The following is a 26,140-nucleotide window of genomic DNA, read 5'->3' on the forward strand; positions in this document are numbered from 1 at the left end:
TGCATGGTTTCAACCTTTTCGCACTCCAGAGCCACTTGCCCCTCAGCACATTGAACTTGACCTTTTCACCGAGCTGCTGTCGACATACAGGGTGACCGTTCAAAATGTGATCACCTGACGTGCTTTAACATGACCCTGGTCTAAACCTTTCTCACCCTCTGGTCCTCTTACACACTCTTGGAATTGTTGGCGCTTGTTATGTGCGTGTTTAATGCAAACACTGCATGGGTATTTTGAATTAGCTCCCCCCAACACTAGAATACTAGAAGGTTAGAGTCAACCAGGAGAAACAGAAAGTTTCATCAAGCTCAGCTAAAGTGAATGTGTTTTTTAACATAGCTGCATGAAGCATTGACAGTGTGTACTGCTATTTTGAAGTATGATGAGGCTATTTGAACATAAGCCTTGTGATGTTTGTGCATTTATAAAAATCATGACTCTAGGACATCCTGGTGGCATAGTGGTTTAAGTTGCTGACCGTGAACCGTAATGTCCGATGTTTAAATTCAAACAAAGAAAATTTGTTGTGTGTCATTCCCTTTCTGTCCTGTAATGTCATCTCTCTGTCAACTTTCTAAAGAAAAGCATAAAATGCCCCCGATTATAAATGTAAATCATGGTTGAATGAAAAGACAGTGGGGATCCCGCAGGAACTTGAATTGCTCGTTTATAAGGAGCAGCTACTAATGATCATTTTCATCATCTGTTAATGTTTCGCATATTTTCATGACTGATCAATTAGCATTTAGGCTACAAAATGTCCTAGAACAGATTAAAAAAATATCCATGACTTGAGTTCCCAGAACTCAAAGGGACATCTTCAACTGGTAATTTTGCAGAAAGAAAAATTGTAAATCAAAAATTAAGCAACTTAGAATGACATACACTAGCAAATCCTTGACTCTTTCTCTGTCTGTGTCTGTGTGTGTGTGTGTGTGGTAAACTACTGAAGATAATAATTGCTTTACTAATTGTTTTAAAACTAGATTGGTGGATCAGAAAAATATCACTGAAAGACAAAGTGTGCGGGCTGGATAGAGAAATGTGTAACCTTTCTGCAGTAGATCGGTGTTTCCCATCTCCACCAGATTAATAATGATATCTTGCATGCGGGGCAGGAAGCCAAAGCGCTTGTGAATCGTCTCCATCGCCTCCAAAGCTCCGGCCAGGTCCTTCCTTCAGGCATGGAACCACACACACAAAAACACACACACACAGAGAAGGAGAGAGAGAGCGAGTTAGATGTCAGGTCTGTCCAATCAGTCATGTACAGGATTGTGTTGGTAGAGAATAGAGTGTGTATCATGGGGTGTTAACCCTGCGACCTCCTATTCGAGCACTATGACCTACCGCAACAATACAGGCCTTTGAATTCATGACAGCACAACTGTGGGTGATGAAGCCTTTTGGCCCCAATACATCATTCTCACACAATCAGGCACACTCTCACACACCTGTCTGCGAGGGGCTAATGTCTCTCTGGACAGGCTTTTAGAGGGGAAGCAATGCAACAGACAAAAGGACTCAGCTGATCTTTACCCTCTCCGCTCAGCTCCTCTGACGCCTTTCAACTTCTCTCGCTCTTTATCCTCTTTTGTCCTTTCAAACCACCTTTAACCTTCCCTCATTTCCTCTTACTCTCATTTCCCTTTCCTCCTGATGTCCTCTCTCCTCCTTTCACTCTTCCTTCCTTGCTTCCTCCTCACCATCTTCCTTCTGATTTCATGCTGTCAGCTCTCACTGCCCTCCGATGACCTCAGCCCCCAGCTGAGCAATTTAGCAGAAATATGGCAACAACATTAGAAACCCCACCACCAGCTCACTGCTTTCATCTCATGTCATCCTTTTCTTGCTCAATCTATCCCTCCTATCCCTCCTGAGCGGACGTACAAACAAAAGAGTGTGTAGAGGGAGGATGAGTGTGCCTGATGGAGTGATAACAAGAAGTAGGGAGACAGAGATGGGGGGGAAAGGAAGCAAGGGAATGAGAAAGGGGAGGGAGAGAGACCACTTCAATCCCCTCTATTGTGACAGCGCTGCCATCAATCTGTTGATTGGGTAATTACCATGTCAATCACACAGAGGTCAAAGCAGATAGGGCACCCATGGGGGAGGTAGGGAGCAGAGTAAGCGAGTGAAAAAGAGACAGATGGACAGAGCGTGAGAGAGACAGAGATTGAGAGCAAATGGGTATAATTTCAGAAGTGTTTTCTCCTCTAATCAATTGGACAAGTGTGATAAGAGAAATATGCCCAAAAAGACAAACTTGACAAACCTGAAAAAAAAAAAACCCAAAAAACCAGGAAATGCTATGACCTTCTGCAGAAGCAGAAGAGAGCGATAGAGGGAGGAGGAATGGAGTGATTAGGGTTGGAAGGTAAAGAGGTCCGCTAATTGAAATGAAGAGGGACAACATTATTCAGCAGCGCCAGTCAAGAGGCTATTCAACTGCACAACAGTCTGATTGAACAACACAGAAGAGAGACTAAGAGATTTTTGAAAATAAGAGAAAGAGTGTGGAGATGGAATGAGACCGAGGGGGCTGTCATACGTACGTGGTTTACTCAAAAACTAAGACAAGGACATGAAAAAAAGTGCAGATATCTGTTTATTATTAATGAACACTTGCCTTAACTGTTTTTTTTCTACACTGGAGCCATTTCTACACATCGTACCCAAGTCATGTTGGTGGATGTTCCAAAACTCCTTTTCCACACTTGTTTCATCCCTTCTTTCTGTCCACCTCATTCATTCCTCCATCAAGCTCCTCCACAGCTACTTATAATCCCTCCTTCCTAATGAGACATCTAAAAAAAAAAAACATCCCATCACTCTTGGCAAAAAAAAAAAAAAAAGGGGGCCCGGCGTTGCAATTACACCCCCTCTACCTTCCTTCCCTCTCCCCCCTCTCTCCGCCCACCGATCCACCCCAAAAAAGAGCTAAGGATGTCGAAAGATGGATAATTTCCCCTAGGTACAATTTAACTGTCACTTTGCGTTGCCATTTACTGCGGCGCACAGCCCTGTTAATGTCCTCAACTTTGCATGTCAGCCACTTTCCAGCCAATTAAGCCCTGAAAAAAAAACGAGCGCTTTGCTCAGTGGAAACCTGAAGGATTAGACAAGGAAGCTCATTTTGCCTCACTCCCCCCTCTCTTTTTCTCTCCGTCCCCCTCTTTTGTTCAGAGGAGATCGGCAGGCCTGTTATCAAGCCACTGTCCTTGCGTGGGGGAGGACGAGGTGTCTGTGTCTCCAAACGCAAATGAGACTGTGATCATGACACCACTGGCCCACTGTTATGTGTTATGTGAAGAATGGCACTTATGTTTAGTACCCACACAGGTGGATGCTCATATAATGTAGCAATGTAGGTGAAAACCTCCATGACTTTGTCTTTGTGTGTCTTAAAAGCTGTATCTATTGCCTGTAACTAATAACAACAGTTTAATAACAGTAGCAACATTAGATTCAATTTGGAGTTTCTGGCCAAAATGTCCACTACATTCACCAGCTAGTTGCTAACTTTTGTTTGTCTGCAGTTTGATGCTTGGCAGGTAGTTTACAGTGGGGTTTTTCTGGTTGTGGGCAGGAAGAACAAAACAATAAGCCAAAAGAGGCTTAAAACATCCTGTAGCACTAAAGGGAACTGCAAAGTCATAACTAGTTGAATAGTTAAAAGGTGCTGTATAGAACTTTCAGACTAGATGCCGCACCCACTATGAGTGCTACGACCCACTGACAAAAATATTAACAGTCTTCTCATCTATTTACGTTATGATTCACTGCTTCCATCTACTTTACCCCCTTTTCTGTTAACCGCCTTTTCAACCATGCTTTTTAGCAATGGATGCTCTCCTCCTGTTTTAGGCCTCAATTAAACCTTATGAACACACAATAGCAAAAGAAAGCGAATGAGGTATTTTTCAAGCCACTCATCTGCCATCAGCTCTCTAACCCTCCTCGCAACTCCTCCTCCTCCTCCTCCTCCTCCTCTATTGCCACAGTTTTTCTATCTCATCATACATGTCCTGCCAGCTCTTCATTTTGTTGGACTCATTAGCATCTCGTGTCGCTAATCACTTCCATAAGGATGTGGCAATCTGAGCAACCTGCCAGCTAGCGTAGTAGCAGGTTAGCACACACAACATCGAGTGGACGGGCATGAAGGCTAACGGGGCGGCGCATATGATGGGCTGTCAAGGGCTAATCTGCCGGAGAAGTGTTCATTAAGTCATTAGCGCTGACGCAGCGATGAGACGGGTGCAGGCGGGAGTGATGCCTGCTTTGTCCTCTTTTATCGCTTCCCTCCGTCCCTCCTCCTCCCAACTGTCTATCTGTCCGCTGACTGACGGAATGAAGAGGTGGAGACAAACGGATGAAGATAAAAGATAAAAAGAGGAGAAGAGAGCAAGGAGATGGATTCAACAGGAGTGCAAAAGTCAAGTGTTGTGGTACTCAAATCTGCCTTCAGGCTTGGCTGAACCTCTGCTGAAAACAACAAATGTATAAAATTATTTAGTTCCAAAAAGCCTCTTAACACCAAGGGTTTCATCATGAAACTAAGAGTATCTCAGCCTTACATGTGCCTTGTGTAACACTGATGATTTGCTATAGTATCATGATCATGATTAGTTCCATTCAGTGAAGAGGCAAACCTGTAGTTGCACTTTCTGACAAAAAGCTTCATTTATTAAACTAATGTTATTTGCAAGGCCATTCAACACCTGAAATCAATGTTTTCGAGTAGCGATACGCCATTAGGTCATTATCTCACCCCTGCAGAGGGGAACCTGCTAAAATAAAAGTTGGTTATGAGAGGTAAAGAGGGGAAATTTGAATAATTTAAAGAAATATGTTGTTGCTGTTTATTGTCTAAAGACGCTAAACACAAACAACAATCTACCTTACGTTCAAGTAAAGTGGAAATTGTATCTGCTTCCACCTTTAATTTGTTGACTATTCAGGAGGCCTTGGCAACCAGCCAGCAGAAAACCCATGAATGTTACAATAACACAAGACAGGTGATGGTAGAATACCAGCAGCTAGCCTGTTCACTTGTGTTCACTGCAGTATCATTTGGAGGAAGTACAACTGGCACTTGATTTTTGCACAGGGCTGTGATAAGCTGGTGTGTGTGTGTTTTGTGTTTTGGCTGCTGTTGATGACCCAGGAGTAAATTAGCCTGCTAATCTCACAGAGGCAGTGATTAACGAGTGAACCTGGAAACTCTGTTTGTGCCAGAGACCAGACTTACAGCAAAACAAACAGCGGCAGGGGAGCACCAGTGTGTGTGTGTGTGTGTGTGTGCATGAGCTTCATGTGCCAAGGTTTACCTCTAACGCAGCATGTACACTAGAGGTAAACAGTGTGTATGAAAGCATGTGCAGGGCGTGTGTGTGTTGTGGCGGGCCCCTAACGCCACACTGCGTGGCTGTGGTAAATCCAGCAATTAGTGCTCTGCACATAATTAACATGCTAATGAGTTGATCTACTTAAAAGCCGCTCTGACAAATAGAACACACATACACTGAATAACACAACACATACTGAATAGAGTTGAGGAGTAGGGCAGTACCAGTGACCCCACAGCCAGTGTTTGGTAACGTTCATTTGCATTATGGGAAGAGGCATCGATAGCCATCTCTCGACACACACACACACACACACACACACACACACACACACACACACACACACACACACACACACACACACACACACACACACACACACACACACACACACACACACACACACACACACACACACACACACACACACACACACACACACCTTGGAGTATAGCAGTGGGTGTTTCAGGAGATCAGGGGTGGGGGCTCATGGGAGAGGTTGCAGCTGGCGAATCCTCAAACAAACAAAACCCGGCTCTAACACTGCGTGCACGCACGCGCACACACACATATAAATGAGCAATTTCCACATCCTCTCTCTGTCTGAATCACTGACCCAGAATGTAACCTCAGCTATGATCATAGGGAGGGATGAGTGACTCATTGAAACACACATACACACACACACACACACCTGGCAACTGGTTTTGGCAGATAGACACAATCTGACAACAAAAGTGAGCTGGTTGGATGGTTAGTGGAGAGCTTCAGCCATAGAAATAAAACATACCCTCTAACAAAAATTGTTTTAATATTAAATTGGTGTCTACTGGGCTAAAGTGTGTGTGTGTGTGTGTGTGTGTGTGTGTGTGTGTGTGTGTGTGTGTGTGTGTGTGTGTGTGTGTGTGTGTGTCTTTATGAGTGAGTGTTTTTGCTATTCATAAACAGTCAAAGTTTGTTTTACCTCTCCAGGTGGACAGTAATCAGAGGTGAGCACAGACTGATGGAGGGCTTAGCCAGTCCGAGGGTGAAGATGGTGTCCTGCAGCTGTTGGACTTTGGACACGTCGCCCTTCATCGCGATGCTGTTGATTATGTGAAAGAACGAGGTGTTGTGCATCTCATGTTCTGTCAGATCCTTCTCTTTCATCTCCTTCAGCATTTCCAACGCTTCTGTGATGGAGGGAAAAGTGAGATAAAAACGGAAAATGTTATGTAGAAACGTTACCATCAGTAACTCTTGTGTGATGCTTTGGTGAGGTGAGGGTGTGAGACTCGCAATCAAAAAAGATGAAGTGATGGTGAGAGTGACTTAGAGGTAAAGGGCGAATGAAAAGAACAAAAGAAAGGGAGAAAGAGAGATAATGCAGAGAGATGAGTAGAGAGAAAGCGAGAGGTGGGCAGAGCTTGGCTGGGAGAAGAGTAGGGTGTGTGAATATGATAAAAGGCCCCTTTAGCTAATTCCATGTGGGGAAAACAAACCCATATTAAAACAGCATTTTGCACCCAGCGGGGAAGCAAATCCAACCCCGTATAATGCCAACTCTGCGCTAATTGCTACTTGCGGTTTTCTAAACGAGACTACAATTACCGGACCCCTACAATGGAGGCCGGCTTTTTGCTGTGGCCATGTAGAAAGCACTTGGGGGGCTAAATTATAGGTATGTGGCGACAAGGGCCCGCCGTGGCCCCAGTGAGACCCTGGTAAGCGGGCTGAGGGGTGGATCAGTTTGGTCAAGTCCAGCCGGTAATGGAGGGCTTTTTACCGGGCCACGCGCCCATCTGGCCAACACTAGGGGCTAAATACTGAAAACGGTGCGTGTGTGTATGTGTGTATACATGGTGTATCAGGGTAAGGTAATTAAGATGCGTTTACTGTCTATTTAGACAGCTGCTAATGGGCTGACAGCGATACAGCCGCTCTCCACCACAGACACTAATCTATACAGCATGACCAAGAGGAAGGAGGAGATGGAGAGATGTGGAGACACAGAATATATTTGAATAATGTGTATTAAGCCAGTCCACCAACTGCAGGGCAATACTGACACTTAAAACTCACTCAACAGAAATCCTTGCTACTTACGTTTGCAGCAAACGCAGAGACAAATATATAAAAACCAAATAAAGCTAAAGTGAACAAATGTGGGTCTAATGACACTAACACCTACATAGCTGGTAATATAACAAAACCCCTCAAACAGAATTGGCAGTCTCTACTGGGAACACACATTCAGAGACAAACACACACACTCGTGAGCTGAGGGACAGGGCCACTGGTGAGTGCTTTGGCACCCTAATTTCAGTCTGTCTCTCCATCTCTACACCTCTCTGTGCCAGTTGTTATGGCGATGGGAACCAAAGGCTGTCACAGATTTAATGGGACAGGGGGAAACAGAGGAAGGAAGGGTGGAGTAGGGGTGGCTGGCAATGGAGGAGAATTTGCTGAACTGGGGTGGGAGTTAAAGGGAGGACAACGAGAGGGGGATGAAGCTTGTCAGAGGGATAGGTTTGGTTAGCTGGATTAGGGCTTGACGAAGAGTGATGAAGAATGGAAAAGGTCAAACCTTGAAGCTAGTGGGTTCTCAGTAACTAATGTGATGATGTATCACACTTTTATCACTACTGCAATACATAATGTCCGCAATAAACACACCTTAAAAAGGGTTGCGGCATTAGAACAGTGGACAATCAAAAGGCCAGCGGCTCCTGCTTCCATTTCCCTCTACTATGATGTAATTTAGTCGATCATTTAACAGAAACAAAATTAAGATCAAGAACAACTTTGATTGAGCACTATACTATACTTGGCATTACAGGCTAAATAAAAACATTTGCAGACTTCACAGAAGTATTCCTAAAGTAACTTTTAAAGAAAAGCACTAAAACACTCAAATGCCTGAACAGAGGCTGCAGGGGAAAACAATCTGATTACAAATGGTGGTATCAATATTAAACAACTGCCATATAATGACCTGATCTGTTGTCAAGTCTGTACTGTTTATCAGTTCAGCTATAACTTATTCTTGCTCTCTGACTCTGTGTGTCTCTCTGCATGTGTCCCTCCTTCCTTCTACGCATCCCTCTCTCCATCACTCTCTGACAGACCCACTAATCACTGAGACCAATGGCTTGGAGTTGATCTGCCCAAATGGAGCTCCACTAGCTAACATCCCTTCGTCCACCATCCAATCCCCCCTACCTCCCCCCTACCACCCCCCTCTCGTTCCTCCGCCATCTCTCCCTTTATCCGTCCGTTTAGCCAGTATGCATATCCATCAGCTCAGCCGAGCATCGTGGCCAGCAAAGCGAGCCAGGCCCCCACACACACGCATACACACACATATCAAAGGATGGGGAGGCAGACAGGCCAGGTAAACAAAAATCATACAGCTCAATGGTTCATCTAATGTTCCATGACTTGACTGCTAGTGATGTCTCTTTCCCAACGCACACACACACACACACACACACACAAAAAAAAAAAGAGAACATCACAGACGGTCCAAGACCACCAAAAGCCAGGACAAGTTGTGTTTACCAACATGAGAGGATGGACAGATGGAGGCAGAGGGGCAAGGGCAGGTCAAAGAGATGCCTGATGATAGAGAGGTGTACTTAAAAAATGAAGGGAAAGCGGCAAAGGTAGGAGGTGGGAAAGGGGGTGTTCAGGCATGTGAAACCCACAGCGCATTAAGATTAGGCACTGGTGTCAGCAGTGGAAATAATTACTGAATCACTGCAGAGACGAACACTGATTAACCTAAACCTGTATCTGCAATTTAGTTTACATTGTGTTCATTTAATACAAACTTTTATGCATATGGTTTGGTTACTGAGTAATGAATCTTCCCTGAATCTTAATTTAACCAGTTTTTGCAACTATGTGTTTAGGTAGGTTTATGTCGAAGAAACAATTCACAGAAACAAGTATACATTATATTGATTACCTTTATAAGGATGGCAGCAATGATTTGGATAAATTATGTTAATCTAAAAAGGCACTGTGTTGTACTGTCTTATGTAACATTTCTGATGTTGTTGCTTAACAGGCACTGTATGTTTGTGTGTACATGGGTTTACTGTAAAGATATTTACATACATTTACATTTTTGTCTTTGTTTTACATTTATGGCTTACATGAAAGAAAGCTTAATATATTTTGTGAAAGTTACTGGATCATCCACAAAAAATTGCTGGACAGATGGATGTACTGACAGATGTGAAGATAAGGAGGAGGAGATGAGGAGTGAGCAGCAAAGGAAAACTTCATTGGTGAGAAGAAGAGGAAGTAAATATAATTTGTAAAAGAGCAATGTGGAAAGAAAAAAGGGCAACATAAGGATAAACGTGAAACAACGTAAACGATAAAGTTGGCTGGCGCAGTGGGATGGGAGGCTTAGAACCAAGGGCAAAAACAACAAAGCCATTAGAGAAAGTGAGAAATAAAGCAAGATGCCAGGAGACATGGTCTTCAGCTGGGCCTGGTGTGTGCTGGGAGCCAGGCGGACCAGCGTCGGGGTGGGGACAGGCTAACATCAAGGTTAGCCATGTGTGCTAATGTGGCTGACAAGCGTCCCCTCCATATGCACACTCTGGCTAATGGCAAATGCGTTAGCCCTGCCTATACACCCCACGACACATGCAAATTTGTGTGTGTGTGCGTGTGCGTAATGCTCAAGCACTTCGGCAGACATGATCTGCCATTAGCATCAAGGCGGATTTCAATAATTCTGGAAAAATACACACAGTCCTGTAATTTTCCCCCTCTCTCATTTCTCACTGACGCGGATGTGTGAAAGGGGGGGAGAATGAGAGAATGACACGCTTTGAGACAGAGCGGGGGAGAGAGGGTCAGATGGAGAGACAGAGACGAAGACAGAGAGAGAGAGCGAAGGGGAGGAGAGAGCAGGCGAGGACAGACAAGGGAAACATTTTGCCTGTCATTGTGTGCAAAAAGCAAAGCGGCAAAACTGATGGTAATTGGGTCTTCGATGGGCTGAAGGAAACCCACCGTAGCATTCTGAAAATGGCCGGCTAATGTGGTTTGAGGGAGGGAGAAAGACAGATTGTGACAGAGTTGGTAACACACACACACGCACATTCACATCTGCAGGCCTTTTTTTTAAGTTCAAGCCTGATCTACTTTGATCCGACTTACTGTCAGAGAAAAAGTAGGAACTAAGAACTTGCGGGATTAGTAAATAAAACCAATTAGTCAATAGACACAAAATTAAGAACGATTCTGAAAATGTGTAAGTATTTTAAATCCTTGAAGCAAAAATGAATGAAATGAAATGAATATCTTTTGGTTTGGTCAGACAAAACAAGCAGGCTGAAGAAGGAAGTTACCTCAGCTCAGACAAGTTGTGATGTGCACCTTTTACTCTTTACCTGATGTGAAAATAATCATTAGTTGCAGCCTCCAAGGAACTTACCCTCCATCCTGTCATTCTTTGTGAGGAGCCTGACCAGTTCGAGATATCTACTGAAATCCAGCGTTTCTGTTGGGTCCTTAAGACTCCTAAAGACAAAGACAGAGAGGGTGAGAGACTATATTAATGTATTCCACTGACAGTAATGCAAACCATATATTGTAAGTTCTCCTGTCGGAGTTCAGTCCGATGCTGGAACTAGGAGGTGAGTGAAGAGAAGTAAACAAGGGAGGAAGAGGGGAGAGTTTCCTGTGTTTTATCCCGTCAACAGAGCGGCTGGACCCTGCATTAATGTCTCCCCTAATACCACTCAAGTTAAACTTTAATGGCCTACTACTGGTCGAAGCGCTGCCTTGTGTGTGTGTGTGTGTGTGTGTATCCTGCTTCACTCACATTTCCTTCTTCAGTGTGAGCACCTGATCCACATAGTTGTACCGACAGCACATTCTGATTAGGCTTATGTAGAGGCTGGTTGTGACCTCGTTCTTGTGCTCCTGCATCAGGTTTAGGGCGGCCTGCGGTTTCTGATCAGACAACAAAACGACACATCTCAGGACTAAACACAACTGACTTCAAGAAAAAAAGAAGAGGGTTTTGTGAGTTATTCAAACAAATCCTACCTCCTGCTCAATGTAAGTATTGATCATTTGTTTGAGAACACTGTCAATTGGTTGGTCCGCTGCTTTCAGTTCGGAAATTCTGGTTTTAAGTGCCAACATCTTTTTATCCTGATGGAGACACAGAGGTTTTAAACACATACCGCATGTGTACATGAGCCTGTACTAATACACACTCATCTCCACAGAATTCGGTTTAAAGTACCCACAGATGAAAAATATATTCTTACAAAATTAAACTTGAGTAATTTGGGTGGTGATATTAATAATTTCTTTCTTTTTTTTTTGTCCCAGCAGGTATACATACAAATTGAAAATGAATTATGTTGCATCACAACAGTCCCATTCACACTCCTACTTACACTATGGAATCCTGTGTGGCCGCTATGCAAAGGAGCCACCACCTGACAGACAGACACACACGGTTAACATTTGACATCAAAATCTACATCATTGGGGAAACTAGAACAACAGTGCAGAAAACATAAGTAATACAAATACATCCTCAATGTGGACATATTTTGCCATTGACTACTGAGGTTTGCGTATTCTACCGATGCTTTAGTGACTCTAAAAGTTCTATGATAAAACATCATGATTAATACTTCATTGGGACAATCTGAGCTATATCCAACAGGCTCTGTACCTTGATGAGCTCTGGGATGTTGTAGGACTCCAGAAGGTTCATTATGCCTCTGTGGAGGTTAGCTGTAAGGATGACGTTCTGCAGAAAAACAAAGGAAGGAAATCAACATCATTAAAGGGCTGATCAGATTTTCTGCCCAACAGAAGCAGAATTGTTGAATTTTGTGTGTTAAAAAAAGTTTGAGAGTTAAGTTTGAAGAGTAGATGAACATAATGAGCACAAAGTAGAAAACTAATCTCGTCATTTTTAATAACATTAATTGGGTTATGAATATACTTAAATCAGACATGATTTTATTGAAAAGATGTCACAGAGCTTTTAAATTGCAGAGAAATCATTGCTGAAAATAAAGTTGCATTAAGGTGTTGTTGGGAATACTGAAATTTCAACTGGAGAAATTAATGACCAACATTTACCAAGAGGAACATTTCAAAAAATATATTATGTTGTTGTTCTGCTTTTTGGTAAAGACACACACTGTCCTGGCCACTACTTGTAAGTGTTAATGAAGGATTCACTAAAACAAATTATCAGTACCTTCAAGGATAAAACTCAGCATATTTACTTGACAGGACCCCGAGTCAGATGGTGCAGGTCAGAATTAGCTCTGCCAAGTATGATATATAAAAGATTCACAAAATTGCTGGGGGGGTTTTTTGTTTTCTTTTTTACATCTTTGATTGTTTTGGAACTTTTCCGTGACTCCAAAAAGGTTCTACATTGGACCAGGAAACCATTTTACTGAACTCCAAATGGCCAGTTAAGACATAACCTTTAACCAAAAAGTGTAAAGCATGATTTAATCTTCCACAACACGTCTGGATGTCCTAACTCAAACCAAGTGACGACCGTCACTCTTTAGAAATGGAGCAGGGGTAGGAGGTTGTGTGTGTGGGTGTGTATTTCGTAAATAATCTGAGTCTAATTACACACTGCAAATCATCTCAGATCAGAGTGCGTAAGCTCCTTCAAAGTGGGATGGCTATGAATAAACTGGATATACATTATATTAGTGTGTGAGTGTATTTGTTTTCAGTAACAACATCATTGTGTGCGTGTACCTCAGATTGTAGTTGACTGAAGTACCTCTTCAGTTGCTCTTCCTTTGCATGAATGTCCTTCTCTGACATGCTGTCGAGCAGATTGTACAAAATGAAGGATGCCTCTTCTGGATGGGATGGAAACACACAGTTGTCTTGGGATTACATTTAATTTGCCACCGTGTCAGTCACTGCATCCATATATGCATTTATACTATTTTTCTGTAACCTTTGCAGAGTGCGTGTTTGTGTTTCTTTTCTGCTGACAGAGGCTGCTTTTGGGCTGCAGTGTGAGTGAATGTGCGATGGTTGGCACTGACAGCTTTCCTCTACTTCAACTCTCTCTCTCACACACACACACGCAGATGTTGTCTAATGGGATGTGACATGGATAACAGTCTCCATCGCTCCCACCAGCACACACAACAGTTGCAGCGCTGGGGACTCTCCGTGACACACACACTGACAAGGAGCGGCATTAACGCCACACACCCACACTTTTAACCACTCAGCACTGTGTCAGCAGCCAGGCTCTATTTCCTCCGACAGGGAGAGCAGGTCTTTCACTCACACACCGACACACACCTGGACCTAAACACACAAGGGCTTCAGTTGGAAGGTGACTGAGACTGCAAGTTTGAATACTGATATGTGATAGATGATTCTCCCATCTCATCACAAAAAAACACACACACACACACACACACACACACACACACACACACACACACACACACACACACACACACACACACACACACACACACACACACACACACACAATGTGTGTAAATGTTTCCTTACCAGTAGTTCTGAAGTTGCTTTTCTGGAAGCGTGTGTCGTTGCACATGAGTGCAGTAATCTGTAAAAACAATTAAATAAATTAAATACAAACACACAAAAAAAATTTCCTACACAGTACAACATTTTGTATTAGTTTAAAAATTGTTAAGATTTTTATGTGTGTGAATAAACTGTTTTTCTTTTTGTAAACCAATGTCAATTTGTCAATCAATGCCTGAAGCTGAATATCCATCCTAAACATTTCTGTATTTATACACTCAGTGTGCCATAAGGAGATTTGCATAAAAGGCAGCAGATGGCATTTATCATGTTGTATATTCTTCCTAAATGTAACTCTGTATGTAGCAGATGGTGAGTAAATTAGTCATCATAGCTATTATGTTGTATTGTAAGGAAGAAGCCGTCATAAAGACAGCTTACTTTAGTTTTCTATTAACTTAAATAATCTACAGTGTTGTCTGTATCATTTTCAGCTTTTTAACTTTTTTCAAAAGCAGAAATCCTGTTTATCTGTACTGGTATACACATTTATGTACAAGCACTCAAACAGTGAAGGCACATTCAGGTCTTACCTTCACCATGCTCTCGATGTCCTGAAACCTGCAGGGGGCAGTAGAGGACAAGACATGAGCACCCAGTCAACACGCACCGCCAGTGGGTCAACAAGACTCCCAACATGTCAGGGTTAATGTGCATCTCTTGAAGAAGCACCTTCACCCCTACACCTACCATACAAACTCTGCTTTGCTCTGGTTTTCTCTCTTATCCATGCCAATTTCTCTCAGTTGAAAGTTGTCATATTAAATTATTGCAAAATGTCTCTAAACTATGCTCTCTATATTGTTGATTGCTTGGTCTGTTGGTGAACTGGAGATTTAGTTGTATCTATAAAAAAAACTTTTCCAATTTTTCCCCTACATACAACGTATAGTATTAGTTTTCAAATATGGAAAAAAAATATATATATATTATTTAGTTTAGATTAATTAATTTTCTGACAGCAAATGGGGTTTGATTCAAGTAACTATAATACTGACTGTGTCATGTTGCCATAGTTACTGAATTGACAGTGTAGTACAATACAATATGGCAAGACAGAGCATCAGATTTTCCAGTTTGACACTCAATCCCACAGTACAAGAGAGGAGAGACGGCAGCACAAAAGCCTGGGAAACCACAAAACACACATACTCGCACACACAAAAGGCGCGCACACACACGCGCACACGCAGGGTAAATGATGACAATGTGTGACATTTCTGGCGTTGTCAGCTAGTTGGTGGAAAGGAGGAGAGAGGGGGAGATGAGAGATGAGAGAAGAAGAGGTCTTTAATGATTAAATTATCCCCTGACCTTGTCTTTGACAGGGGCAGGTCCCGCATTGCAATGACACGGCACGCACACACACACACACGCACAGACACACACACACGCACACACACACACACACACACCAAGTGACAAGCGCAATTATGACCCTGTCAGCCAACCTAACAGTCAGAAGAGTGTGTAGGTGTGTGTATGCGTGTGTTAATGCAATGAGAGCAAAGCAAATGGAGAAGAGGAAGCTGATTCAGACACAAAGATATGGACAAACAATGAATGGATAAAGTAATTTAAAATATCTAAAAACACAGACACAGAGGACATGCCAATTTCTGATTAAAAAAAATATGGTAAACTACATTTATTTGTAGTTTCGAAATAAGCAAAAACTGTACTGCTGCATCTGCTGTCACTACCTGTATCCTTTGAACGTTTGTGTAAGCTACAGTACCTCTCTCAACTTAAGAAAAAAAGAAAAAAAGATGCCATTTCCTCTTCTTACATTATTTTTCACGTCCTTCAACTAAAAGTATAAAACTACACTGCCAAGAAAATAACACTACTTCAAATAATGTGGAATTCTACTATAAAAAAGACTGACCATTTCTCAAAAGGATACATTGCATTCCTGGGAAGAAGCCACATTGTCTTTATTTTATGCTTTATATTAGCTAAATTATTAACATCCACTCAGGTATTTAACACATCATCTCTACAGCAAAGAATGTGTTGGCTGAATGGAAAATTCAAAGTTAAGCGCAACTGAGTATATGTATTTTGGCTTTTTAGTGGGGGGAAATAACTTTAGTCCCTGTAGACAAGTCAGCGCTTTTCTCTTTGACTCACCTCCAGCTTCGCTCAGGGGCCGGAGTGCTTTTAGGTGGGTGTGCAGTGTTAAACTGTAAATATTCATAAACACCCCTTCAACAAAAGCCCACGGGTTAGACCATGGTCCTAAGGCTAACTCTGCGTGTGTGTGTGTGTGTGTGTATGAGAGAGAGAGTGAGTGAGATCAGTTTGGGGGTCTGGGTGTGAGGGGCAGTGCTGGGCATCTGTTAATTTACATATCTCCCACGGTGCTTTGGGGTAAGAGCTGAGGGATGATGGCCTCCATATGCATGAGGCACCCGTGTTTATGTGTGTGTTTGTGTTTTTCCCTGCAGCTGCATGCGCACGCACGCACACACACACACACACACACACACACAAGATGGTGTGATAGGTTGCACATGTCATAGTCATAGCATATGCTGCAGTGACCTCCATAGTGCTACAGGCCTCCCTAAAATGTCAGTCAGGAACTGTGAGGCAATATATGGAGAATTATGGAATATCAATAGAACACATAAAACACAAACAAATAGACAACGGGCTAATCGACTCACTTCTTGAAGGCCTTGATGAGACTGCGGCGGAAAATAGTCCAGTCAAACGAGGTGATGGAGGGATCCGACACTGGAAAAGAGAGAGGAGAAAGACAAGTGATGAGAGGGAAAGAAAGAGAAAAGACAGCAACAACTTGTCTTAATGTGGATCAATGTGGTTTACAATGAAAAATAAAGTAAATATAATTTCCAGGGCTGCAATTAATGACTATTTTCATAATTGATTTTTCTACAAAAATATTATTTAGTGGGAAACTAATTAATCATTGATTGTTTAATCTACAAAATGTGTAAAAACTGAAAAATGCCCATTTACATGCCAGTTTACAGTGCCAAGGGTCTTATTTAAAAAAAAAGGTTGAAATGTGTGACCAAAAGTCAAAAAAACAAAAAAAGTTTTACATTGATATACAACAGAAAAAGAAAAAAGAAAGAAAAAAAATCGGGAAAATCTTTAAGAAGCTGAAAGCAGCAGGTCTGAAAGAAAAAATTTTGAAAAAAGGAAAACTTTCTTCATGTGAGGACAAAAAACAAATTCCATTGGGTGCTAAATACAAAGAGGATGTTAGATGTTTGAGACTAAAATGAGATGAAAGACAGAAAACAGGAAGAATCATCCATTATGTAACAGCCTTCTCGATCTCGTCCTTCTGCCAGTTGCCAGTTGAGGCGCCTCTCGCTCTCGCTCTTTACATATTCACACAGACTAATCTCTTAAAAGGCCTGATGAGCACAGAGGAGTAAGTGGGCAAATGTATGAGAGTGTGTGTGCGCGTGTGTGTGTTTTAACGCTGGTCCAATTAGCCCGCAGGCGAAGCCACGATTTTGCAGTATAGTTTCTTCGTGTGTGTGTGTACACTTACTCATGGTGTAGACTTCAGCCAGGTTCTGTTCAGCCAGTTTTCCAATCTTGGATGCCCAGAAGATTTCCTTATTCACATTCATACCTACAGTCTGACCGGAGAAAATCAACTTTATGTCTTTTAAATGTGCACACACACACACACACACACACACACACACACACACACACACACACACACACACACACACACACACACACACACACACACACACACACACACACACACACACACACACACACACACACACACACACACACACACACACACACACACACACACACACACACACACACACACACACACTCTACCTTGAGGGCCTCTTGAGCGTCTTCTACGCTGGGGAAGACAGGGAGGATGTAGCTGTTTAGAGTCTGGATATCAGCGTCCAACCCGAGCTTGTGCATGCCCCTCAACACCTCCTCCACACCTACATCACATTCACAGACAAAAAGTAATTAATACCAATGTTTTGTCCTTCAACAGGCTTGTTTTTGTGTAGTGACAGAGGTACTGTATTCATGAGATTTGTGTCAGACTAAACAAAAACAACCAAATTTATCTTAATCAAAGATTTTTCTGACAAATCAATTAAATTTTTTGTCTAGGAAATGGCAGAAGTGAAAATGCCCATAATGAGTTCCCAGAATATTCCATTAATATGATATGTAACAGACTGAATTTCATAAGCTTTAACAACTACAGATTTTAATTTGTTACCTAATAAATGGAAGAAAATTAAGCACTAATTTAGATTTTTGATTGATCGATTAATCATTTAAATCGACCAACTTGTCAATCATCAGACTAAATGTTTCAGCATTTTATTTCACATCATCTTTATCAACAATGCAAGTTGAATAAGTTGGTGTTTGTGTAGTGACAGATGAACTTCTTGTATGCACGTTTTTTTGGCTCTTTTATTTCAATCGCATGCTGCACTTTTACAGATACACTCTCCTCCACTCACTCTGGTGTACAGGCCTGGAGTTGTGTGGGCACTGTTTTAATGTTGGTCTAAGAAATGAGCTGGCACCCACTTTCTCTCCACACACACACCCTACATTGACAAAATGCTAATGGCTGCTTCCCTCTCCACCTTAGACTGGAGGACACGTGTACATAAAAACACACACACACGGCCTGAAGTGGACTCTTGCACCATCACCCTTGTGCTGCAGCAGAGCCCGAGGTCCTGCCCCAGGGAGGGAGGGAGGCCGAAACAGCCAAATGCATATGGAACAGCCACTCACGCACTCTCAATGTGCCCGCAAGAGTGTTTATTTGTGAGAGTGTGTGTGCACATATGGAGGAAGCACAGCAGCACTTTGCATATGTCTGGGAGCGTGCCCACAAAGGACATGGGCCTAAATGAGGGCATGCACGGGTGTCCACAAGTGTGTTCATTCTCAGTGTGTGTTGCTATGCTGTTTTAGGTGCATCTACATGCTATATATGACTGCATCCAGTGTACCAATACACCCTGTTCCCATGCGAACTTCAGCAAACTACCCTAAAGTGCTTCCTTGAGTTGACACACCTCAAGATGCTGTTTGTGTGTTTCAGAACCTGAGTGGAGAGTAAATACACACACACACACACACACACACACACACCATTATACATATACAGCTCTGTGTTTCTGCATCCTCTTGGGACGTATGTGTTCACCTGGCAGACTCTCTTCTGCTGAATAAAAGATGAGTCCTGGGCTTTTATATGCCATTAAAACCTGCAACTGGGGCTGCATTATCCCCAGGTAAGGCTACCTGAACCACTCCATCCATCCATCCAGCCTTCCCCTCCATCCATATCACTCATTCATCTGCCCCCTCTCACTATCCATCTACCCGGCTTTCAAGAAAAAGTAAACAGGCGATCTTCCTGTTTCTTCTCAATGGAGGATCCATCCTCTCTGCGGTCCCCCCGTCCATTCTTACCCCCTAATCGCTTTCATACAGTCTTTTTTTATGAAAGAAGAGAGGGAGCACCTGCTTTCCTACTGAATAATCCATAATCAATTTCACGGTGAGCCAGACAGACAGAAAACAAGTGAATGGAGAGCTGGCGGTACCTTCGACCTTCTCCCTCTCTCGCTTTCCGGCCACTGCCCGTGAGCTTTCATAAGCATCAGCACTTTTCGGATGTCCGACAAGCGTGTTTGTGTGGGGTTTTTTTTTTGGAAGTCAAGCCCGTAACCAAGAGCTTTTAACTCTTTGTACCCCAGGCTGTTTTTGCTCAGTTTTCACTCCCTTTATTTAAAGGCTTATAGCAAAGTCACTGCATTATCTAAGCAGTAATAAGTCAGGCTACTAAGAAAAGGCATCAGCTTGCCTCTGAGTGGTACTATTCTAGTAAAGCTTTTATCAAAGAAAGGTTTTATACGTGCCATGTTCATGTCTGTAAGGTATATATGAAGCTATCGCCTGTATCTTAGCTTAGCACAAAGACTGGAAACAGCACCTCTAAAGCTCACTAATTAACATTGTTTAATCCATACAAAGACTGAAATATAAAAATGACACATTGTGGTTTTATAGGGGGGTTATGTGTTGGACTATAACTTAATAACTTCTTGGATTTGCCACTGGTTTCCTGGCAAACCCCTTGCAGACTGCAAGAAGTCCAGATATGAGACACTGGCACTCATCCAGCATAAAGTCTCCATCGTCTAACAGGATTTCTGGATGCAACTCAAACTCAGGTGCCTCATGTGGATTACTACACCAAAATGAGTCAAGAATAAATGAGATAAAATGAAGATACAACACAAAGTAATTTGTGATATTATTATGTAGTGTCATTTTTAGTGTTCTCCCTCTAAGGTCTTTTACTTTTCACTCCATAATCCTCATATATGACTAACCCTTTTTGCTTTCTCCCCTGTCTGAACAATTTAAATAATGATTCGGGACAGAGGACAACTGAGTAGAGTAGAGGCCTCTCCAGGTTGGTCAGCATAAAGCCTGACATACCATCCGGGCAAGAAGTATCAAAGTAGTGAGTTAAGCATGGCAGTGGTCACAAGATATCATCATCAGATTCATGTCTTCAGGTTAACTGTCACAGATGAGAAGTGAGGACGGAGAAAAGAGAGGAAAAGAGGAGTGGAGTGAACCGGTCGCTGTCATCTCCTCCCATCCTTGAACATGAGTACCTGTCACTTCTCCTTTTCTTTCTCCTCCAACACCATCTGTCTCTCTATCTCTCCGTGGCTATGACTCTCCAAAGGTAGACTTTGTTTGCTGCGAGGCAATGACGAGTTGTGGTTTGAAAACAGAGAGGACAATCCCATTTTATGAGACAAGAAAAGCTGCAATTTCATCCTCACTCGCCTCGCGTTGTTTCATTTTAATCAAAGCGATGCTTGGCTCCTGTCCCACCAATTAACTGTAGCTGAGGCTAGAATTGAGTTCATGGAGGACTGCATTACAGATTGCTGTGGCAGTGCTTCTTTAAGGCAGCCCACTCTATTTGACAGATAGGCTGCATTAAAGAAAGGAAAAAAAAATAAAAAAGAGTGAAAGGGTTGAAGATGAGGTCACATAAATAAAGTCAGGTGGGGGAGGAGGGGGCAGCCAGGAAGGAAAGCAGACTGAACAAGCGAGGCTTTACGACTTTCATCACCCAAAACACACAAGGCCAGAAACACTCCCTTCCATCTGCAGTTTCCCCTCCCTCTCCCTCCCTCTTTTTCTTGCTCCGCCATGTCAGAAGTGATAAGAGCGCGCTGCGTCGCGAGGACTGACAAGCGGTGACTAGCTGGCGGCAGGTGGGAAGTATGGGCCAGCATATGCTTCCGCTAAACCCGCCACATCCACACCTCATCAAAAGGCAAAGGGACCCCCCCCCCCCCCCCCCCCTCCTCTCCTCATTCCTCCCCATCCCTCCCCCGTTGCTCTCCTCCAATTCTACAACTCCGGCCTCTCTGCCCGCTAGTGACACCTGTGGACAAAAAGTGACACGGCGCTTAATATTTCATGGGCCGTGCACAGTGGGGCGCGTAATCCAAAGTGAATTCCCTCAGAGCGCTCGCATTTACATGAAATCAAGTCACTCTGCATCAGTCACATCACCTGCACTGCCCCCCTCCCTCCCCGAAAGCCCACCCTCCCCTCACAAATGTGGACACACACCTCCTGCAGCCAATGAGTGAGTGTGTGTGTGTGTTAGTGTGAGAGAGCGAGAGAGAAGGAGGGAGAGAGAGGGGGAAAAAGAGAGAGAGTCTGTATCATTCATGAGGGTTAAGGCTAACACCGTCAGAAACAAGCTTTTGAGCAAAAGAGAAGTTTCTCCACTCCTTCCTTCTCTCCTCACTGTGATTACTAAATGGGTGCCGTCTGATGTATTTGTGCGGCTTTGAGACTGTGCAGTCAGAAAATTTAAGTAAGAATATGTGTCCATGCATGTGTGTGGTGGTGCATGTTTAAACTCATGTCTAGCCCTCTTTCTTCACGCTGACAAGTCAGGCACTGAAACATCTCGCCATTCAAACTAAGAATCTGTCTGGACCGCACAGAGAAGTCAATCTGCAACATCACCACACTGGTCTAACCAGCTTCTCCTCCCTGCAGTCAAATGCTGTCAATTAGCTGACAGGGGAAAAATACATCATTTATTAATCGCTCTAAAAAACCCCAAAGAGAGAGCCAGAGCTCAGCATAAATAAAGCACTTAAAAGCCAAGCCGCTGCTGAACGCATTTGACAGGGTACATTCATAATGAGTTGTGAATTCTGACAAGTCTCCAAATGCCGGCTATCTGTCACCGAGATGATTTCCCCCACAAGCTGACAAAAACAAGAGAGAGAAAATAACCATTTCCTTCAGTAGAGACTGGATGAAATTGGGAAGATAAATATTCCACTAAACTTCATGTGCTGAGCCATTAAACTGGCTGCAGAGGTAGATAGAGAAGACAAACTTTAAGAGCATCTTTAGCAGTTTTCACTGAGTCTAGACAAGTGTCAGACACAGGCTGAAGGCTCAGTAAAAAAGGATTGCCCGTGTCCAGCCACCCACTCAATGAAAATAATGGGATGAGCGATTATCTACCTGACATGTACATGAAATGCTCTCCACTGATCACTATCACAAGGGGGGGGGATCTTTTAGTCCTTTTCAGAACATAGTTGTTCTAGTAGAATCTAAAAATACTTCCCATTATTTTATCATCATTGTAATATCAGTCTTTTTTACACAAACAAAATAAACTTTTGTTATACCGCTTGAGTTTGTGTGTGATTTAGTACTACAGGCTATTGACCTTTCAATTTAAAAAAGGGGTAGAGACTGACATTAAAGGTAACTTAATACCATCTCAAATCTTGCTTTTTCTCAAATGCAGGGATTTAACTTCTCACCTTCCTGCTGGGTGTGGTTACCGGTGCAATAAAGCACACGTTACTTGGGGGTCATCAAAGGGAAAACTGGCTTGAAATGTTCAGCCAGAGACATCAATGAAATGCTGCTTTGAAAGGCTCAGAAACCTCCTATATGCGAGACAGTGTCAAACGTCCAATGCTTTGTGCAGTAAAAACAGCTCTGTGAATATCATGGGTCATCAAGTCTGGTGTATAGTCTACAGGGATCAACCATCTGTTGGGTTTTGTGGGTTGAATACTGTTATTTGATGAAAAAATGGGCCAAGGAACAGGGGACAGAGGAAGATTTGGGTGAAGAGCTGAGCTGAGAAACAAGTTTAGTTTGATAAAGAATTCGAGCACAGCCACTGGAGCAAAATCACCTCTGACCCCTCAGCCTCAGGCCTGTATGTGCATCCATGTATGTGTGTTTGCACGTGCAAGGGAGATGCTTCAGGGTACTCGGTGCAACCTAGTGCCCATAACAAGGAATTTTAGGTGGCGCAGCCATGGGGCAAAGTTCACCGGGGCAAAGTTCACCGGATCAACTGACCTTCTTTCAGCAGCTTCTGCGCGATTAATACAGCGTCAGTTACAACACAGTCAGTTTGTGCAGGAGATGCCATAATACCAGGTTTACTGTTAGACATTTCATCTTTTCTAAGATGATGCTGACTTAATGTCCATTGCCAATGGCCATGCTTTTGTACGGTGTATGATTGTACACGTCAATTCTGAGGAGGGGGAGACAATGGCATCAGAGTAATTGCATCTATAACTATTATTCTAACTGCAATCTATACTTTGTGACATTAAAGCTTTACTCTGTGTATTTTAACCTGTAGCCTTTACTTAGTTAAATAAAAAAATAAAAACAACAGTGGCTAATAGAGGCCAGAAATTCGGGATTGGGATGAGTAATAACTGTGACATTCATGTATGGGCAAACTCTCTGAAAGTCAAGTGTTTCTTTTTGGTCCAGAGCTCAAAGTGGATGACATGGGGAGTTAGGACCTTTTCTAAACTTTGTGATCTATTCCTAGAGCCCTCCAGAGAGACCATCTTGTGTGTATTTGTGAGTACATGTGTATGAACGTGTTGTTTCATCTCTTCCTGCTCTAACCCTCTTAAGCAGAGATCAAACCTATTTGCCCTTGACTGCCCCAGCCCAGTGAAATCTGTCCCAGTTGGACCACTCAGTTAAGCATTAATATTTGAGGGAAACACTCCTTTAAAAGCCCTTTCTGGTACAGAGGACTGAGGAAGTCATAATCCCCTCTACACCACAAACAAAAAATGCACATGCACATAAATTGCTATCATGCTCACCAAACAAAATACCCTCTCCATTTCAGACTGGATGCACAAACAGCTGGTAGGCACGTTTTGTGTCCCTTCTTGGGGCTCCATAGCACCCATTAGGTTCTCACATACACATTATTGTTCACACGAGGCTTGAGTGGCATTAGGATCCAACTACAAGCTTGTTACGACAGCTCACTCACTCATTCAATTTCGAGACCTATTGGTCTCTCTAACGCTACAAGGTAAAGCAGCTTAGCTACTGGCTAGGAGGTACCTTAAGCACAGGATGTACAGTATACATGTAGCAATTAATTCAAAACCTGATGAGTAAAAAATGTGTTATGGTTTGGTTATAGATATAAATTAAAAGGTGTGTGTGTGTGTGTGTGTGTGTGTGTGTGTGTGTGTGTGTGTGTGTGTGAGAGTGTGTGAATGTGTACCAGCTGTGTTCGCATCTTTCATATGCTGAGTGAGTAGGGGCCAAAAGTAGTGAGGCCTTATGGGTAAGTCTTGCTTCTTCATTATCTTCATCAGCTCTATAGCCATACCTGTAAAAAAAAAAAAAAAAAAAAAAAAACATAATTCAGTTCATTGACTATTCCGGTTGCCATCAGTAATTTGCAGCTAAATATCACTGCTCAGGTTAATGCCTTGATATTTGATTCATGATTGACCACATGCACGTAGATGAGTGTGTGTATAGAATTAGTGAATAAGGACAAATCTGTGTGCAAGTGGATGTAAAGGTCTCTCTAAATGCAAGAAAATGACAGTATGTGCTGTACCAGTCTTCTTGTTTTCCAGCACACAGGAAAGAGCGAAGTTTAATGGTGTATCATGCATATGCGACTCCTGGAGCAATTTGCAGTAGTGGGCCAGCTTCTCCAATGGCTGTACAAAGAAATCAAAAATTAGATTTAAACATCGAAATGAATGCTCAACACACACTGCAACTATGTCTTACAATTAAAACAGTCAAATGCTGACAGGTATCAACTCTTTGAAATACTGCAGGAATTCAGACACGGGTTGTGTCTGTGAAATAAGGTTGGGTGAAATTTGTTTGTCCATGTACCATGTCAATGTTGACACAGTGCCTGATAAAGAAGTTGCCACAGCTGGGTTGGCTGGAGTCGTAGTTATTTAACTGCATTGTGTGGAAAGTCTCCAGGATGCTAAAGGCTACGTTGTCCATGCCCTGGGTGGTGAGGTTCAGACACACGTTCATGGCATCTGTCAAGACAATAACAAACGCAGCTGATTGGTCAGCAGTTCAATAAACTAGCCATCTGGTTTTTTAGCCTTTTCTCACATATAGCAAACATTACCTGACTATTAGCAAACATACTGCAGTTTACAACACATTACATTCATACAAAAAAAGCATTGTTTCTATGTTTTTTATGTAATGCGTATTACTCAAGGCATACAACAGTTTGGCTTTACATTATAGTAGAAGCCACAGCAATAGCTGTTTGAAACTCTAGTGTGTATTCTCCCTATGTGACAGTAAAGTAAAAATCACAGCTATGAAATTACGATCTGTATCATAACTTCCAAATTAAACAACATAACTTTTAATACCTTTTTGTGTTGTTAAGCTCTTAAGTTGTTGGGGTGTTTTTTTGAAGACACAGAGACTAATTATCCCATTCTTTTGAATGACATTACTTTAGCTGCTGAAGACTTCTGAAGTGATGTGGAAAAACATGAGGGGTGTGTGCATGCATACCTGGAATATAACCCCTCTCAAGCTTCAAGCATTTAATCATCTCTGGGACAAACTGATGGTGTCCAGCCTTGGCCAGAGTGAAGATGATCTGCAGGATGTCCCTGTCCATCAGAGTGTGTGTTTTCTCCAGAGTCTGACACAGAGACAGACAGAGAGAGAGAGAGAGAGAGAGAGAGAGAGAGAGAGAGAGAGAGAGAGAGAGAGAGAGAGAGAGAGAGAGAGAAAATGGGGAGTGAGTTTGGGAGGCAGGGAAAGAAAAAAGGGAAAAGAAATGA

The 26,140-nt window shown here is 42.7% G+C and overlaps 1 protein-coding gene across 1 annotated transcript in view; it reads right to left on the minus strand.

The window, feature by feature from the left end:
* Positions 1-26,140, minus strand: part of lrpprc (leucine-rich pentatricopeptide repeat containing) — a 53,978-nt gene that overhangs the window by 24,968 nt on the left and 2,870 nt on the right. Inside the window, exons 8-24 of the mRNA XM_051419099.1 lie at positions 25,866-25,998; positions 25,209-25,366; positions 24,919-25,024; positions 24,574-24,681; positions 17,778-17,896; positions 17,467-17,557; positions 16,604-16,673; positions 14,465-14,492; positions 13,893-13,950; positions 13,110-13,216; positions 12,049-12,126; positions 11,765-11,806; positions 11,406-11,513; positions 11,179-11,309; positions 10,789-10,874; positions 6,316-6,523; positions 1,052-1,176 (exon numbers count right to left, since the gene is read on the minus strand). Of these exons, the coding sequence (XP_051275059.1) occupies positions 1,052-1,176; positions 6,316-6,523; positions 10,789-10,874; positions 11,179-11,309; positions 11,406-11,513; positions 11,765-11,806; positions 12,049-12,126; positions 13,110-13,216; positions 13,893-13,950; positions 14,465-14,492; positions 16,604-16,673; positions 17,467-17,557; positions 17,778-17,896; positions 24,574-24,681; positions 24,919-25,024; positions 25,209-25,366; positions 25,866-25,998 (1,756 nt within the window). The remainder of the gene's footprint in view (positions 1-1,051; positions 1,177-6,315; positions 6,524-10,788; positions 10,875-11,178; positions 11,310-11,405; positions 11,514-11,764; positions 11,807-12,048; positions 12,127-13,109; positions 13,217-13,892; positions 13,951-14,464; positions 14,493-16,603; positions 16,674-17,466; positions 17,558-17,777; positions 17,897-24,573; positions 24,682-24,918; positions 25,025-25,208; positions 25,367-25,865; positions 25,999-26,140) is intronic.

Source organism: Dicentrarchus labrax, unplaced genomic scaffold (genome assembly GCF_905237075.1).
Source record: "Dicentrarchus labrax unplaced genomic scaffold, dlabrax2021, whole genome shotgun sequence".
Lineage (NCBI taxonomy): Eukaryota > Metazoa > Chordata > Actinopteri > Moronidae > Dicentrarchus > Dicentrarchus labrax.